The sequence below is a fragment of the Panicum virgatum genome, chromosome 4N (genome assembly GCF_016808335.1).
Source record: "Panicum virgatum strain AP13 chromosome 4N, P.virgatum_v5, whole genome shotgun sequence".
NCBI lineage: Eukaryota > Viridiplantae > Streptophyta > Magnoliopsida > Poales > Poaceae > Panicum > Panicum virgatum.
In genome coordinates, this window is record NC_053148.1 from 26,195,102 (window position 1) to 26,212,480 (window position 17,379).

Below are 17,379 nucleotides of genomic sequence, written 5' to 3' on the forward strand. Positions count from 1 at the left end.
CCCAGACGACGGCATCTGGTTGTGCATCCTACCTTGCACGCCCGGTGTAGGCAACACTAGTGCGTGCCCATCATCTTCGGCGCATTCCCGGGCTTGGCAGACCCGGGCATGCCTCGTCCGATGGCCTGATGGCATCCTCAACCTCGACTACTCGTTCTTGATTGGCTACCTCGACATCGGCACAAAGAGCTACTGCCTTGCTTGAGCAACCTCCAGTCTCAGCACCCGCGACGCTTCGGCCGTTGTGACTGCGGGGGGAGGGGGGATGTCACCTTGTCGGCCTTCAGTGTCTTCTCCAGTCTCATCGTCTGCGTCGCTCCTGCTGTGCTGCGGGGGGATGTTAAATTATATTGGAATATCTCTAGATATGGTAGATTAGGATTGTATAATTCCAGCTTGCCTTATCTCTAAGGGAGGCTACTTGCCCCCTAAGCAATGGACTCCTATATATTCCGCCCATGAGGCTCAGCAATACAATCCATCCATTACGCATCTCTATTCTCTCCTACACTACCTCGTCGTCTCGCCCTGCACGTCGCTCTTCGTCGGCTTGTCGTCGTCTCCACCGATCAGGACGCCTCCGCCAACTTCGCCCATCGTTATCTCGGCTCGCACATGCTCGGTCTTGAGAAATGTTAGCATGAGCTATATTAGGCGTGATCCTTGGGATCCTCAGGTTTAGGGTGGTACGGCTACACAGGCATGTTGCCTTGTGCGCCTCCCCTTTTTTGGTTAGTTGGTTATAATAGGCAAGATCTTCCGTGATAGGGTTGTTTCCTATTCCCGTGAACATCTCTGCCTATATGTACTCGAGCCTTTGCTCCCATCAATCTAATCACAATTATTCCCAATCTATTGTCTTTCATGGTATCAAGAGTCCGGGTTCCACCTCGGATTTCTTAGCTTCCGCTCACCTAGCGCGCCGGCCCCTTGCCGTGCAGCGCCCGCGTGCCGGCCCTCCTGCCATGCAGCGCCATGCCTTGCACACCCGTCTGCCTCGACCAACCTCCAGCAGGCCGAGATTGCCGCCCGCCTGGCCAAGGAAAGGGCCAGGGCCGCCGCCTTGGAGCGCCAGAAGACCTACGACGCTGCCGTTGCCCGTCTCGCCGAGGCAGAGGAGGAGGCCGCCAAGGCTGCCAGCGCCCGTGACGCCGACCTGGCGCGAAGATCGGGAGCGGGCGGCCACCAAGGCTGCAGCCGCCGTCCTCGCTCCCTCGCCCCATGAGGGTGAGTCCCATGCATCCGCGCCTCTGGATCTCCATGGTGCCGTGCTACTGCAGGAGGCCGCCGCCCTCCTCAACCTCCATGCCCAGGTCGTCGCCGTCAACAACATACGGAGTCTCGTCCACATCGTCCTCGACGTCGACTCCGGCAACTACAACCAATGGCGCGATCAATTCCTGCTGACCCTCGGCAAGTTCTCCCTCCAGGATCATGTCCACCTCGACGCCCCGGTTCCCTCCCCGGATTGGGATCGGATGGATTGCGTCGTCATGTCCTGGATCCTCGGCTCCCTCACCGACGACCTCGCCGAGATCGTCTCCTCCCAAGGCGGCACTGCCCGGGACACGTGGCTCGCCGTCGAGTCCCAGTTCCTCGGGAACCGGGAGATGCGCGCCATCCAGCTTGATGTGAAGAATGCCTTCCTGCATGGTACTCTGTCTGAGACAGTATACTGCGTTCAGCCATTTGGTTTTGAAGACCCTGCACACCCAGACTTTGTTTGTCGATTGAACAAGTCTCTCTACGGGTTGAAGCAGGCTCCTCGCGCATGGTTCAGCCGGTTTGCCACATATTTGCTCTCCCTTGGTTTTGTTGAGGCCAAGTCAGACACGTCGCTCTTTGTCTTCCAGCGTGGATCCGACACTGCCTATTTGCTGCTCTATGTCGATGACATCGTCCTCACCGCTTCCTCGCCTGTTCTCCTGCGCCGGATCATCTCGGCTCTATAGCAGGAGTTCTCCATGAAGGATCTCGGTGTGTTGCATCACTTCCTTGGTATGCATGTTCAGCCCTCAGGCGATGGTCTTCTTCTCTCTCAGAAGCAGTACATGGTGGAGCTTCTTGATCGCCCAGAGATGTCAGAGTGCAAGCCTTGCTTGAGTCCGGTTGACACCAACCCGAAGGTTGCAGCAGCAGATGGTCCGCCGGTGACTAACGCTTCAGATTTTCACAGCCTTGCTGGTGCCCTGCAGTGGCTGACATTCACTCGGCCTGATATTGTCTATGCTGTTCATCAAGTTTGTCTTCACATGCATGATCCCCGGGAGTCACATCTTGCTGCGCTGAAGCGGATTCTTCGCTACATCTGCGACACTCTTGAGCTTGGCCTCTTGCTGCGACCGTCTACCGCTCATGATCTTGTGGTCTACACTGATGCTGATTGGGCCGGTTGCCCGGATACGTGCAAGTCCACCTCAGGCTATGCTGTGTTCCTTGGCGACAATCTCATATCTTGGTCCTCCAAGCGTCAGAACATTGTCTCAAGGTCTAGTGCTGAAGCTGAGTACCGCGCTGTGGCTAATGGAGTTGCAGAAGCTACATGGCTGCGCCAGCTCCTCCTGGAGCTTCACGCCCCTCTTCGCCGCGCTACACTGGTGTATTGCGACAACATCAGTGCTGTTTGCATGACCTCCAACCCCGTCCAGCATCAACGCACCAAGCACATTGAGATTGATCTACACTTCGTCAGAGAATGGGTTGCTGTTGGTGATCTTCATGTCCTGCCTGTGCCGACGACATCACAGTATGCAGACATCTTCACCAAGGGCCTCCCATCATCAGTCTTCACTGAATTCAGGACCAGTCTGAACGTGCGCAGTGGCTCACGATCTGACTGTGGGGGGGTGTTAGCGTGAGCTATATTAGGCGTGATCCTTGGGATCCTTGGGTTTAGGGTGGTACGGCTGCACAGGCATGTTGCCTTGTGCGCTTCCCCTATTTTGGTTAGTTGGTTATAATAGGCAAGATCTTCCGTGATAGGGTTGTTTCTTATTCCCGTGAACATCTCTGCCTATATGTACTTGAGCCTTTGCTCCCATCAATCTAATCACAATTATTCCCAAACTATTGTCTTTCAAGAAAAAGTATCAATTGATTTGAGAATGGATAGTGTACTAGTAGACAGATATATAGAAGAAAAGGGAATAAAAGTTCATTAAGTACAAATGTAGCGGGATACAAGACTAAAGTGGCAGGTTATCCTAATCGGTGTTTTTAAGGCGTCGCATAGGCGACAAGCTGGTGGTGGCTCGCCTCGCCTAAGGTGTTGCCTTAGTCCGCCTTAGCCTGCCTAGGCGATAATGTAGGGATACGGGGTAGAAAAACAAAAATTTTCTACCGCATGAACTAGGAACACTGCTGTTATAGATCACGGAATTACCAGTAGACGCGCGGGTGCGGAACTTCTGTAGCGCGTCGATGTCGTGCAGATGGAAGCCGACAGTGCAGTTGCGAGAACCTTCACACGAACGGCTGGTCCTTGTGCTGCTGACACGGCACCTCCAAGGTATCCACGCGTACGGGAAGAAGCATCGCACTTCAGACTGCTAGATTCGCAAGAGCGACCTAGGGCTTGGCGCACAAGAGGGCGGGCAGCAGAGAATGCGGCGGCCAGGGGGGTGGACGACCAAGAAGCTTGGATTAGGCTTTTGGGCGCCCCCCTCTGTTTATATTGCCCCTGGGGCGCCCCCTAGGTGGACTCCCCTTGGGCCCCACCTTTGGCACCCCTTTGGGCCTGACGAGGCCTATTAGTGCAGCTAAGTCCAGTCTAATTCAGATCTCATCCTTATTAGGTTTCTAGCCCCTTAAGTGTGTGACCCTATGGGCTCATGCACGAATAGACATGTCCCAAGTACACATACTTGCCAATAGTTGATAGCGGTCTCTAGCAATACGTGTTAACTCCTATACGCACGCAAATCATATCTGACGAGCCATCACAATCTTTTTCTCAAACGCACAGGAGAACTGCGCATCATTATATCAGAAGAAAAAGGGATATCCCCCCAAGGGTTACAGAAAGGACTGTAACACTCCCTAGAAATACATCTTGTCATTCACTGTCCCAAAGTAAACAACAAGACCAAGGCTAGACTAGACCCAACAATCTTATACATGTTGTTTCTTTTGCCTAACGATATTTGGTCTAGCTCCAAGTTGACCACTCTTTCTCGAACCTGTGATTCGGAATTCTTAGTTAACTCTTAACCCTAGCATGACCATGCATTTTTGATCCGATAACTCGAGGGGCCCAGAGATATCTCTCTTGCAGAGGGGCAAATCCCATCTTGACCGACCATGTCTCGCAGCATGCTTCTTGAGAAATCCGAAAGCCACCTTTATAACTATCCTGTTACAAAGTAGTGTTTGATGGCTGCTAAGTAAGATGGTTCACATCTTTAGTACATATGACGATCTCTGATTTCAGGACACAACGTACAGATTGTGTAATGAGAAGTCATCATCTCGTGTTGGATCAGTTCAGTCTCATGTCTCACATGAGTCCACATTATTAGTTTGACATCCCCATGTCCATGATCTGTGAAACGTAGTCATCAACTAATACATGTGCTAGTCTAATATTCATGTGTGTCCTTACATGAAGTCCGACTAGGAACATCTTTAGAATATCCATACAAGTAAAGAGTTTCACAAATACTTCACATAAACACTAATCAGTACAAATGCAAGACTTTTGTTTGGTTGGCTATTCGAAATCGCTGTTGGACAGCGGACAGGCTATAGAAACAAGGCCTCCCTTATCCGGAGCGTTGTCCTCTTTGTGACCAAGATGATGAGAATATTCAACACATTCTTACATCTTGTGTATTCGCACGACAATTTTGGTTTGCTGTCCTACAACCTCTGAATTTAACCCACTTGGCACCCAGCCGCAGCATTGCCTCCTTTGCCGAATGGTGGAAAAGATCTTGGAAGAAAATACACAAGCAACATAGGAGGTTTCAACTCCCTTTGTATTCTCGGAGCTTGGTCTCTATGGAAACACAGAAATGCTTGTGTATTTGATGGAATGTCTCCAAATCTGCAGCGGGCTCTCCAGGCTTTCAAGGAAGAATCACTATTGTGGAGGTTCTTTGGGGCTAAGTGTTGGAGTATATATGTTGGAGTATATAGAGGCCCATATAGAGGCCCATGTGTAGGTACTATTTATGCCCACCCTTCTAGGGTTGGAGGAATACAAGGATTATTTTCTCCTACATTGTATCTTTAGCCTAGGTTTTCTCCCTCTCCTCTCTCAACTCCCCAGCCCGCCGCCGCCGGCCACCATGGCCGGCCGCCGGCCGCCGGCCCCTCCTCCTCCCCTCTCCTCCTTCCCCTCCCTCTCTTCCCTCCCTTGCCCTCTCTCTGCGCCGGCGCGCTGGCCTGCCAGGCCCGCCGCCTCCCTGGCCCTGCTCGATCCCGAGCAGGGCAGGGCCGCCGCCGCCAGCAGGGGCCTGGCGACCGCCGGATCCGTCGCCCATGAGGCCGCCGCCGCCGGATCTGCACTTCCCAGGCCTGGAGCCGCGCCTCCTCTGCTCGGGGCTGGTTCCTCTGCTCCGACGCCGCCGCCCGCCTGGAGCAGCGCCACCGCCGCCTGGGGCCGCCCTGCTGCCGCGCTGGCCGCCCCGGCTGGCCCTGGCGCGGGCGGAGCCCAGGCCGGGGCTGCAGCCGCCGCCGCCGCCGCCGCCCAGGGCCGCCCTGCCGCCGCGCTGGCCGCCCAGGCTGGCCCTGGCGCGGGCACAGGCGCGGGCGGAGCCCAGGCCGGGGCTGCAGCCGCCGCCGCCGCCGCCCAGGCCGTTCCCGGGGCCGAATCCTCCTCTGCTCCGCCTGGAGCCGCCTGGAACAGCGCCACCGCCGCCGGATCCGTCGGAACCGGTGCTCCTCCGGCCGCCCAGGCCGCCGCCGCTGCCCAGGGCGCGGGCCGCGCATGGCCTGCCCAGGCAGACACTGCCCTGGCCGCCGGGCATGCGTGGCCTGCCCAGGCTGCCGTTGCTGCCCTGGCCGCCCAGGGCGCGTGGCCCACTACAGCTGCTGCCTCCGCGGGCGCCGCGGGACCTGCCGTCGCCCTGCTGCCACGCACCCCCTCCTTTGCCTGGGCCGCGAGGCCGCAGATCCGGCCTGATACCGCCCTGCAGCCCGTCGCCGCCGCCCAGCTGCCTCCTCCCCTGTAGCAGGCGCTGCAAGTGCAGCCCGACCTACCCGGCTGCGGGCGCGGACTTGTGGCCGCCGCACACGCCGCGCAGGCCGCGCGGGAACCCGACGCGCACGCCGCCATTGCGCCCGCCGCGCAGGCTCAGGCCGTCGTGCCCGCAGACCTGGCCGCCGCCGCCGCCTTTGTGGCCGCCGTCGCGCCCGACGCCCAGGCCGTCGCGCCCAGGGACCCTGCGCGGGCTGCTGCCTCTCTCGCCGCTGCGCAGGCTGTCGCGCCCGCCGCGCACGCCGCACCGGTCCAGGCCTTCGCGGGCCCTCGTCCGCGGCCCCAGCCGGCGGCCATGCTCGCCGCTGCTGCTCCCTTGTTCGCGCCGTTCTGGACACCGCCCGCTCCACCCAGCCAGCAGCCGACCTGGCCTGGGGGGTGCGACCAGGCTGCACTGGCGCAGTCCTTCAGCGCCATGGGGCGGACGCCGCCGGTCTGCACCGAGTGGATTGCCGACTCGGGTGCCTCCTTCCACACCACCCCACATGCCGGTATCCTCTCGTCTGTCCGACCCCCACACCCCTCTTGTCCTTCTTCCATCATGGTTGGTAACGGCTCTTGCCTTCCTGTCACCGCCGTGGGTTCTGCTCCTGACTCTTTTCGTCTCCCCAATGTCCTTGTTGCTCCTCAGATGGTTCATAACCTTCTTTCCATTCGTCAGTTTACAGTTGACAATTATTGTTCCATCGAGTTTGATTCTTCTGGCCTCACTGTAAAGGATTCGGCCTCCCGGCGTCCGCTACTCTGGTGTGACAGCACGGGGCCCCTTTACACCCTTCGCCTTCCTTCTTCCGCTGCACCACTCTCGTCTTCTTCGCCCTGGCCGTCTTGGTCTGCCGCTTTTGCCGCGACGCCGTCTTCCACCACTTGGCACCGCCGTCTTGGTCACCCTGGCCGCGACGTTCTGGCTCAGCTCGGTCGTAGTACCGATGTTCCTGGTACTAGGGCTCCTGCTCAGCCCCTCTGCCATGCGTGCCAGCTCAGTCGTCATGTTCGACTTCCTTTTTCCTCTTCTTCCTCGCATGCGACGCATGCCTTCGACCTTGTTCACTGTGACCTGTGGACCTCCCCTGTACTCAGCCTCTCTGGCTACAAGTACTATCTGGTGGTGGTCGATGACTTCTCGCACTACTCTTGGACGTTTCCTTTGCGTGCCAAGTCTGACACCTTCCCCACCCTCCTCCACTTCTTTGCCTGGGTGTCCACTCAGTTCGGCCTCACCGTTAAGGCCGTCCAGTGCGACAACGGGCGGGAGTTTGACAACTCCACTTCCCGTTCTTTCTTCCTCTCTCGGGGTGTTCAGCTGCGTATGTCTTGTCTGTATACCTCTCCTCAGAACGGCAAGGCTGAGCGGATGATTCGCACGACGAACGACGTCGTGCGCACCCTTCTGATCCAGGCCTCACTGCCCCCGCGCTTCTGGGCAGAGAGCCTCCACACCGCCACCTACTTGCTCAACCGTCTTCCGTCCACTGCTTCTCCTGCTCCCACTCCACACCACGCTCTTTTCGGTACCCCTCCTCGCTACGACCACCTTCGGGTCTTCGGGTGTGCGTGTTACCCTAACACCTCCGCCACCGCTCCTCACAAGCTGGCGCTCCGCTCGACTCGTTGTGTGTTCCTCGGTTACTCCCCTGACCACAAGGGGTACCGATGCCTTGACCTCACCACTCGCCGCGTCCTGATCTCCCGACACGTCGTCTTCGACGAGTCGGATTTTCCCTACTCCACCTCCTCTACACCTTCTCCTGACCCCGAGCTGGAGTCTCTGTTTCCGACTGACCCGGTGGTTAAGCCACCGTTACCTGTTTGTCCTTTTCCTGCAGGTTTTCCCGGCACGCAGGCACCGTTTCCGGTGATCCCTGCTGCGCCGAGCGCGGCCCTGGTGCCCGCGGTCGCGCCACGCGCGGTCCCCGGACCTCCGGTCGTGCCGCGCGCGGACCCGGTGTCACACGCTGCGCCACGCGTGGCCCTGGTGCCTTCCCCTGCACCTGCGCGGTACACTCAGCCGGTGCAGGTGTACCGGCGCCGCTCGGCGCCGACCCCGACACCGCAGCGGTACGCTGAGTCGGTGCAGGTGTACCGGCGTCGTTCGACGTCGACATCGGCGCCGCCTCCTGCTCCGGAGGCTCCTGCGACGCCGACACCGGAGCCGTCGCCGCCGCCGCCGCCACCACCTCCGGCTCCCTCTCGAGCCGAGCCGGAGGTGTACCACCCGCCGGTCATCCATCGGGATCCTCGGCATATCCATCCCATGGTGACTCGGCGGATGGCGTCCCAGGCCGCGACTCTCTCCGCCACTGAGGGAGAGCCGCGGGTCTCTCCGGTACCATCCTCTGTCCGCGACGCCTTGGCGGATCCTCACTGGCGTCGCGCGATGGAAGAGGAGTACGCGGCTCTTCTTGCCAACCAGACGTGGGACCTCGTGCCGCGTCCGTCTGGTTGCAATGTGGTGACTGGCAAGTGGATCTGGACGCACAAGCGTCGGGCTGACGGCACACTGGAGCGGGCTGACGGCACACTGGAGCGCTACAAGGCTCGCTGGGTTCTCCGAGAGTTCACTCAGCGGCCTGGTGTGGACTATGACGAGACTTTCAGCTCGGTCGTGAAGCCCGCTACGGTGCGCACAGTCCTCTCGCTTGCGCTCTCGCGCTCCTGGCCTGTGCACCAGCTGGACGTGAAGAATGCGTTTCTTCACGGCACTCTCTTAGAGACTGTATACTGCTCTCAGCCAGCGGGATTTGTGGACTCGAGTCGTCCGAATATGGTCTGCCGGCTCAACAAGTCTCTGTATGGACTGAAGCAGGCTCCTCGGGCTTGGTACTCTCGGTTCGCCATGTTCTTGATGAGACTGGGATTCACCGAGGCCAAGTCTGACACGTCTCTCTTCATCTACCGCCGTGGGGATGAGACTGCCTATCTGCTGCTCTATGTCGACGACATTGTGCTCATAGCTTCCAGTCAGCAGTTGCTTCAGAGTGTCAAATCCTCACTGCAGCGGGAGTTTGCTATGAAGATCTCGGTCAGCTCCACCACTTCTTGGGCGTCACTGTTGAGCCTCGCCCGTCTGGTCTTCTCCTTCACCAGCGGCAGTACGCACTTGATATTCTGGAGCGGACTGGGATGACTGATTGCAAGCCCTGCTCCACTCCTGTCGACACTCAGGCGAAGCTGTCTGCTGATCTGGGTGATCCGGTGGCTGATCCTACTGCTTACCGGAGTCTGGCCGGCGCTTTGCAGTACCTCACCTTCACCAGGCCGGACCTCACCTACGCTGTCCAGTAGGTCTGTCTCCATATGCATGATCCCCGAGAGTCACACCTTGCTGCGCTGAAGCGTCTCCTCCGGTACGTCCGTGGCACTGTGGACCTCGGCCTGTTACTTCACCGCTCCTCCTCTGCTGAGCTGGTGGTATACACTGACGCTGATTGGGCTGGCTGCCCGGACACTCGGCGCTCCACTTCCGGCTACGCCGTCTTTCTGGGCGGCAACCTGGTCTCCTGGTCGTCCAAGCGGCAGCCGGTTGTCTCCCGCTCCAGTGCCGAGGCGGAGTACCGGGCTGTCGCTAACGGCGTGGCGGAGGCTTCCTGGCTACGACAGCTCTTGGCGGAGCTCCACAGTCCGCTCGCCAAGAGCACTCTCGTCTACTGCGACAACGTCAGCGCCGTGTATCTCTCCACCAACCCCGTCCAGCATCAGCGGACGAAGCACGTGGAGATAGTCCTACACTTCGTGCGCGACAGAGTCGCCATCGGCGATGTTCGGGTACTCCATGTCCCGACTACCTCCCAGTTTGCTGACATCTTCACCAAGGGGCTGCCCTCCTCGACCTTCTCGGAGTTTCGATCCAGCCTCAACGTAGCCGGTGGCTAGTTGTGGCTGCAGGGGGGGTATTTGCCCTGTGTATTCTCTTCTTGTCCAGTCTTGAACACCGCTGCGTCGGTAGTTCAGACTGCGGGGGGGTGTTGGCTTTCTTGTTGTCCAATCTTGAACACCGCTGCGCCGGTAGTTCAGACTGCGGGGGGGTGTTGGAGTATATATGTTGGAGTATATAGAGGCCCATATAGAGGCCCATGTGTAGGTACTATTTATGCCCACCTTTCTACGGTTGGAGGAATACAAGGATTATTCTCTCCTACACTAAGGGCCTTGCAGCCTTGGACCCGGGAAGGTTGGTAGAGGAAGTGTAGGGTGATAAGTGTGAGATGGTCAGGTCCTAGTGTCTTTCTTTTTGTAACAGCTCTAGCATATTTATGCAACCCTCTCTCTGGTCCAAGGAGAGGAGCTGGACTCTGTAATTTGGACCAACCCCATTTTTCTCCTCTTAATATAAAGATACACAGCTCTCCTGCGTGTTCGAGAAAAAAAAAGTACAAGTTGTCTTTCATAGATATTCAAGGAATACTTTATTAATCATGAATACAAGGAAATATGATTGCCTCTATGGCATATTTCCAATAGATAAGGCGGTGATGGCTCGCCTCGCCTTAACGCTATAAAAACCATGGACGTGCTTGATCCATTCGGTTCCCGTGACGTCCATCCACATATTGCGCGCCTCTTCCTCGAGTATGGAGGGCTATTGCTGCATCGCCTCTTCGAGCAGCAGCGGCGCCACCCGTGGACCGTGGTCTCCTCCACCCATGGGCGGAGCTATGTGTAGGCCATACTGGGTCGTCCACCCCCTCTTTGGCCAACACAAATTCTACTGGAAAGGTGTGATTTGATGCGGGTTAGTAGAAACAAGGTTAAGTTGACTTTTTAATAGCTTAGGGGGTTATTTGGACGTAGCATATACTTGGGAGTACTAAATTGGACCTTTGCATAATACTGGAATTTTGTTTTCTAGTGGTTATTTTGGGATTGAATTTTCACATTTGACTTTTTTTGATACAGTCCATATCAGGACGCAAGTCTTTTGCTGAAATAATTCTTAATTCTGGAAAGTTCTTAATTCGTTCTGTTGATGATGGTTTGATGGAAGCTTCATTGCTGAAAGTATGTGTTTCTTCCTACTTTCGTTCATGATCACACGACCTCTTTAATATTAAATATGCCTTTTCTGAAAGCATATTAAATATGCCTGGCTCCAGTTACTTACCATGCGATGAATTACAATTATCACCATTTCCATAGTATATCTTATCTTAGTTATCTCTTGTATGCATAACTTGGTATGTGAATTATTTAATAACAAATGATGAAAATTGATAAGTATAGTATGTTTACATTACTTCTATTATGAATTTATATTTTATGGTTTAGTAAATCACACTCCCCTGTCCTCTATGTGAGACTGTCAGTATAGACGCGGCAAAATGTATATGTTGAATTTCTCTGTTTCAATTTGTATTTCTGTTTGACTACCCACTCCCTTTGTCCCAAATTATAGGTTGTTTTGGTTTTTTAGGTACATAGCTTTTGCTATACACCTAGATATATGCTATGTCAATCTATGTGTCTAGAAAAGTCAATACGACTTTTAATTTGGAATTTGGAATGGAGGGAGTATTTTTTATCCTTCTTCCAATTTAGTTGGATCACTAACACCCAAATCTGAGAATTAGTTAGCTCGAAGTACATCTTTCAATATTTATTTGTTAATTTAGATCTCTAAAACAACCTTGTATTCTCTCACTTAAAAATTTATGGAAGAACACGGACGACGATCACTTTATTCACCCTGGTACACAAGCATTAGAGTCCGAAAGGATCAACAGTCCTAACTTTGCTTGAAAATCATATAGGAGCTATATAAATGATTATTAGTATACTAGGGTAATCATTGATCTAGCTTCACACCTGGAAAAGGGAGATCAACATGAATCACATGATAACTTTTAAAAGTTGGGTTTGTATCATCAAAGGAAACCCAGTTTAGAAATATACCACAAAAAGTCTAAATTTGAATTTCATGCCACTGCCATCGAAAGGTCCACATATCACATGTTTTGGTCATGTAACACATATCACTGCACAAATAGAGATTAGTTACCGCACCAGAGCAGGGCATGTATTCTCTAAGCGCAGTATGACAGCATAAGTGTATGAGGAAATTAATTGTGAAGGCTTCATAATTGACAGATGTTGGAAGTGGTTGGATAAGGACAGGATATGTTTGAAGCATAAGGCTGAGCCGAGCTGATCGGCTGCAGCTGCAGTTGGAAAAAAGCGAAGTCCAAATGTTTTAAGCCCTGAACGACGACCTTAGTCGTTGCAGCTGTATTTGTCTTGGTTCAGCACTTTAGAAACTTCTAACTGGCTGCGCTAGCTCCTGTAGCTCCTGTGGCAGCTGCAGCCGCAGCAAGCTCTACAGAGCACTCTTGATGGGGCATGAGTTTTGATCTTTGTGGTGGGGTTGACTTTGACGATTTTGTAGTTAGCCAATCATTACCTTTACTTTCAAGATGTTAAATAGTTAAACTTCATGGTACAAATATCTGTTGTCAATTTCCTCAATGCATTTCAGATTATCAAACTAATTACTTTCACAACGAGCGGAGGTGCTTATCTAAACTTCATGGGCAATGAATTTGCACATCCAAATGTGAGTACGCTTATATTTCCTTGAGCTTTGTACCTCTATTTCTCGATTTTGTCTAATTATTTTGTTTTACTTAGTCCGTTCTCCATATTTTCTAAAGCTTTTTATGGATTGATTTCAGAGAGTTGAATTTCCTATGTCAAGCAATGACTATTCCTTCCGGTTAGCTAATCGGCAATGGGAACTATTGGACAAGGGTTTTCACAAACATTTCTTTGACTTTGACAAGGTTTGCAATATGGATGAACTATTTTCCTTATATGTCTTTCAAATATGCTGCAGCAATAATTTTGGGGGTCTCCTCTTGTACTATATGCCCTTTGGCCATCTATCAATACATACACATAGTGCAGTTATCGTCTTCCCCTCCCATCGTAACATGGTATCACAGCTTCCACTCGTCCCCGGCCACTTCCTCCGAGCCGGCTGGCCGCCCTTTGTCGTGCGCTGTCGCGCGCCGCCTCCTGTCTGGCCGCCGTTGCAGCTCTCCTCTGCCCGCCATCGCATCTGCCCGTTGCGGATCTGGCCGCCCTGTCGCCCATCGCGGCACTCGTTGCCGTTGCGGCTGCCGGCCCGTCCTCCAGCACCAGCAGCTTCTCATTTGGCGTTTCATGTTGCGGCTGCTGCCTTCCGCTGCTGTCGCGGCCCCGTGTGGGCGTGGCTGCACGTCTTCATCTGCTGCTGGCTGGCTGCCCCTCGTCTCCACCTGCATGTGGTGGTCTGCAGCTGCACCGCATCGCCATCACTTCAGATTGCAGCAGCCAGCAGAAATGGTCCAAAATTGAATCAGCACGACAAGGCAGATACCTCTCTCGTGTAGGGAAAAAAAAAACGGTTGCGGCACAGCAGAGCAGAGCACACCACGGCAACTGAAGATGGCCCAGGCAGTGCAGAACTGCAGATATGCGTGCAGTCTGGAAGCAGAGGACAGGCGGCATCCTGCGAAGTGCAGCCTGCAGCGGGCAGCCAATCTAGCGACGGGACGAGCGGCTGCTACGAGCATCTGACCTGAGGACGGCCGACGGAGACGTGTCCGCGGCGGCGGCAGATGCGGGACCATGACGAGTGATGGGGACGTGGCCGCGACAGCGGCAGATGAGCAGACGGTCGCATGAGGAAGAGGCTGTGGCCCGGCACAGGAGGAGGCTGATGGTGGCCAGATGGCGCTGATCTGCTGCTCTGCCGTGGGGGAGGGCCGCTGATGATTGGGCACCCTCGATTTGTGGCTGGGAAGCCAAATCGAGGCCCAGCGGCGCTCGATCTGTGCCCGGGGATGATGTATCGAGGCCCGGTGGCAGCCAAAGGTTGAGGACGAATGACGGCTTCTCCGCAACAGGAGGACAACAGCTGCTGCTCCGTGACGGACTAGCGGCCGGACGGGCGGCGACATGAGGACGAACGGTTGCTGCTGCTGCAACTCTGTAGAAAGTAGGGAAAACACCACACACCCTACTAGGGAGGTGACCTTTCATTATATAGGCCATATAGGCTTGGGGTACAAGTAATACAATACAAGCACATATACAACACCTATACACCTAACAGACTCAACTACTAAAAAAAATGGATTTGGGGCAACTGGAGGAGATGCTGCCCCTAGGAGCAAGATTGATGCTCCCAGGGGCAGCGCAGTGGTGGAGACGAGGGTGGTGGCCGGATCAGGCAACCTGAAGCTCTGATTCCATGTTACGAATGGAGAGGAGAGGAGAAGACTGAACTGTATGTCTGTGTTGAATAGCCTCAAATCGGGATATGTATGCATAGGAGCACCCAAACCCTAGACACTAGGATATTACAATACTACCCTTGACTATTATACCCTTAACAGGCCCATATAGCCATGAGGACTATATGTCCATCTTCCCTAGTGGATAGTAATGATCCTCACTAATCATTCCAAGGTAACAATATTCAATACTTTTGTGTGTGAAGAAAAAATTTTCTTTTAGTGAAAAGTACGTTCCTCACTCTTGTCCAAGGTGTGGAGCGTTCATCTTCTAATTTGGAACACTCTTTCTCTCTTAATACAAAGATGCGCAGCTCTCCCCCGTGTTCGAGAAAAACAATATTCAGTTGTAGTTGGATTTATTGACATGTAAAGAAACACCGTGAATTTGCAACTTCTATTTTAGGCACTATTATTTGATTGTGTTTAAATATGTTGTAGGCATCTGTCAAGTGTCATTGGTATATATATTCATGAGATGAATGGCTTCTATTACTAACTAACAGCAAACTTTTGTCCTAGGATGTTATGAGCTTGGATGAAAATGAAAGGATAATTTCCAGAGGTTCACCCAGTATTCATCACTGTAATGACACAAGCATGGTACTCAGATGTTTCAGATAATATCAGCTCAAATATATTTTTAAGTTTGATTATGATAAACACATATTTTCTTAGTTAATTATATGCTTTCTCAATCAAGAATCGTTTCATGTGCGCTAACATACACTCTTGAATTATATAGTCAATCATTACACATAAACTTGGATAAATCTTATTAAATAGTTAATATTTTCTAAGGAGGTTGTTTGTGCTTTACCTGATCTTCCACACTTGATTTGATATCCCTTTAGATGATGACTTTATATATTTTTATAAAATAAACTGTTGAGGCTTGATTTGCAGATAAGGGGGTAAATTTTTTATTTATTGGAACTCTATGTGGTCATTCTGTTTAGTTTTATCATGCATTAACTACTAAGACACTTTCTTTGGTTGGCATTTACTAAAACCGATAACATAGCCATGATTTGGCCAGAAAGAATGTGGGCCCTTTTTGGCACAGCCCAGTAATTGGTATGGCTACAACCCAAACATCATTTTCTTTTGTCATGTTTTGGTATTTCCTAGGTATTTGCATTAGCAATATTTGGTAAGGTTCATGTGGGAAACAAACCAAATAGTCACTTGGACCTTTTGCAGGTGGTGGTAGATGAAGTAAAAGTGTGGGTAAACTAGGATTTTTGCACTGTTTCTCTTTATTCTCCTGGTTTTTTTTGTGGTCAAGTCCCTGTTGGGTTGCAAGTTTTTCTATAGTTAACAGTCATGAATAGATATTGGACCGCGGATCACTTAGCCAAGTATGGTTTTCTCCCACCCTTCTGTGTGTCCTCTATGTGATCAAGCGGATGAGGATATCCAGCACATTCTTGTGTCTTGCGTATTTGCGAGGCAGGTTTTGTTCATATTGTTGCAGAGTGTGGGTTTAGGGGGGTTGACACCTAGATTGGACACTGCCTGCTTTTCCAGTTGGTTGGTTTGGTGCTAGCAAACAAGTCCGGAAGGAGTTCTGGAAAGTGGAAAGGTTTTCACACTCTTGGCACTCTCATCGCATGGGAATTATGGAAGTACAGATGTGACTGTTTTTGGTGGGACCGCACCTAGTGTTAATTTGGTTGTACGGAATATAGCCAACAAGGGCTCCTTTTGGTGTATGGCCGGTGGAAAAAGGACATGCGAATCTGCTGTCCTGGGTGCTCGCAGAGTTCTTAGCTCTCGCTGGTTTGGTCATTTTATAGTGGTGTCTGGCACGTTGTATAACTTCTTGTTAGAATCCTGGGGTGTATGAGTGTGTTTGGATCAGGACTTCCCTCCTGATCTTAGTACTTTATTTTTCTTCTCATTAATCAAATGACATGCAACTCTCCTGCGTGGTTCGAGAAAAAAGAATTGTTTCCTTTTCTTAGTTCTACAAGCACAATATTCACAGTTCCACCTTCCAATCATCACAACGAATTAGGATTGTTGGTCTTCAACATGCTAAACCCATCCAGTGGAGTAATGAAGACAAGTTAAAGCAACACTGTTTCATTTGACAGAAAATTCTCATTTCAAAATTTATATGAGCTATTCTAATTACGTTCCTTATTCTGGCAGGTCATATGTTTCACAAGAGGGCCTTTTCTTTTCGTATTTAATTTCAATCCTGAAGTCTCCTATCAGTCATATCATGTTGGTGTGGATGAAGCCGGGGAATATCAAGTAAGTGAATGATGCTTTTGGCATTAAATTACTCTTTGTATATTCAAATGGAGGCGACAAGGCTTGGCTTTAGTTTGACTTAAAAGGAAAATTAATTGTGCAGCCAACCAGCAGTACAGAATGGCAGGACAGGCTCATAACCAAACTGGTGTTAGGTTACATAGCACACCAGCCTTTCTTCTAAATCTGTTGGGGTTCATCCTCAAAGCATCGCACCAATACTTGAGGCAATTAATTCACCTCTGGCAATGAGCGCTCACCGGGGAGTGGCATGCGCAGCAAGCCATTGATCACTCGCCTCCATCTTACACATGGAGGACTATCCTGTGTCGTGCTCTTTCTTGATCATTGGCAACAGCCGGTGATCATGGCACTGCATCATGACTGCATCATGCAAGCATATACAACTCAGCACAGTTCCCTCTTTTAGTTTCCTGTCTGATTGAGCATTTCTATTGGTTTCTTTTCATCATATTTAATGCCACCTGATGATCCCCGACTCCTCTTACATTCACAACAAAATGTTACAATCTCTTGCAAAACTCCTTCACTGTTCTTAAAAAAAAACAATACATGTTGCGGTGGCTCCCTGCGGCCTAATGCATTGATGCTACATCTGCGTTGGCCTTGCACTCACACACCTTCATG

At 52.2% G+C, this 17,379-nt stretch overlaps 1 protein-coding gene across 7 annotated transcripts in view; it reads left to right on the forward strand.

Annotated features, from left to right (window-relative positions):
• Positions 1–17,379, forward strand: part of LOC120669901 (1,4-alpha-glucan-branching enzyme 3, chloroplastic/amyloplastic-like) — a 55,312-nt gene that overhangs the window by 19,771 nt on the left and 18,162 nt on the right. For 5 of the 7 annotated variants that reach the window (XR_005672879.1, XM_039949796.1, XM_039949797.1 and 2 more), the window contains exons 14-18: positions 11,096–11,197; positions 12,669–12,746; positions 12,865–12,972; positions 14,992–15,072; positions 16,627–16,731. Coding sequence is in view for 5 of the 7 variants with exons in the window: in XM_039949796.1 (XP_039805730.1) it covers positions 11,096–11,197; positions 12,669–12,746; positions 12,865–12,972; positions 14,992–15,072; positions 16,627–16,731 (474 nt within the window). In the remaining 2 variants the exon portion in view is untranslated. Of the gene's footprint in view, positions 1–11,095; positions 11,198–12,668; positions 12,747–12,864; positions 12,973–14,991; positions 15,073–16,626; positions 16,732–16,834; positions 16,887–17,379 lie in introns of all 7 variants that reach the window. The other 2 variants (XR_005672880.1, XM_039949794.1) reach the window with 2 other exon arrangements.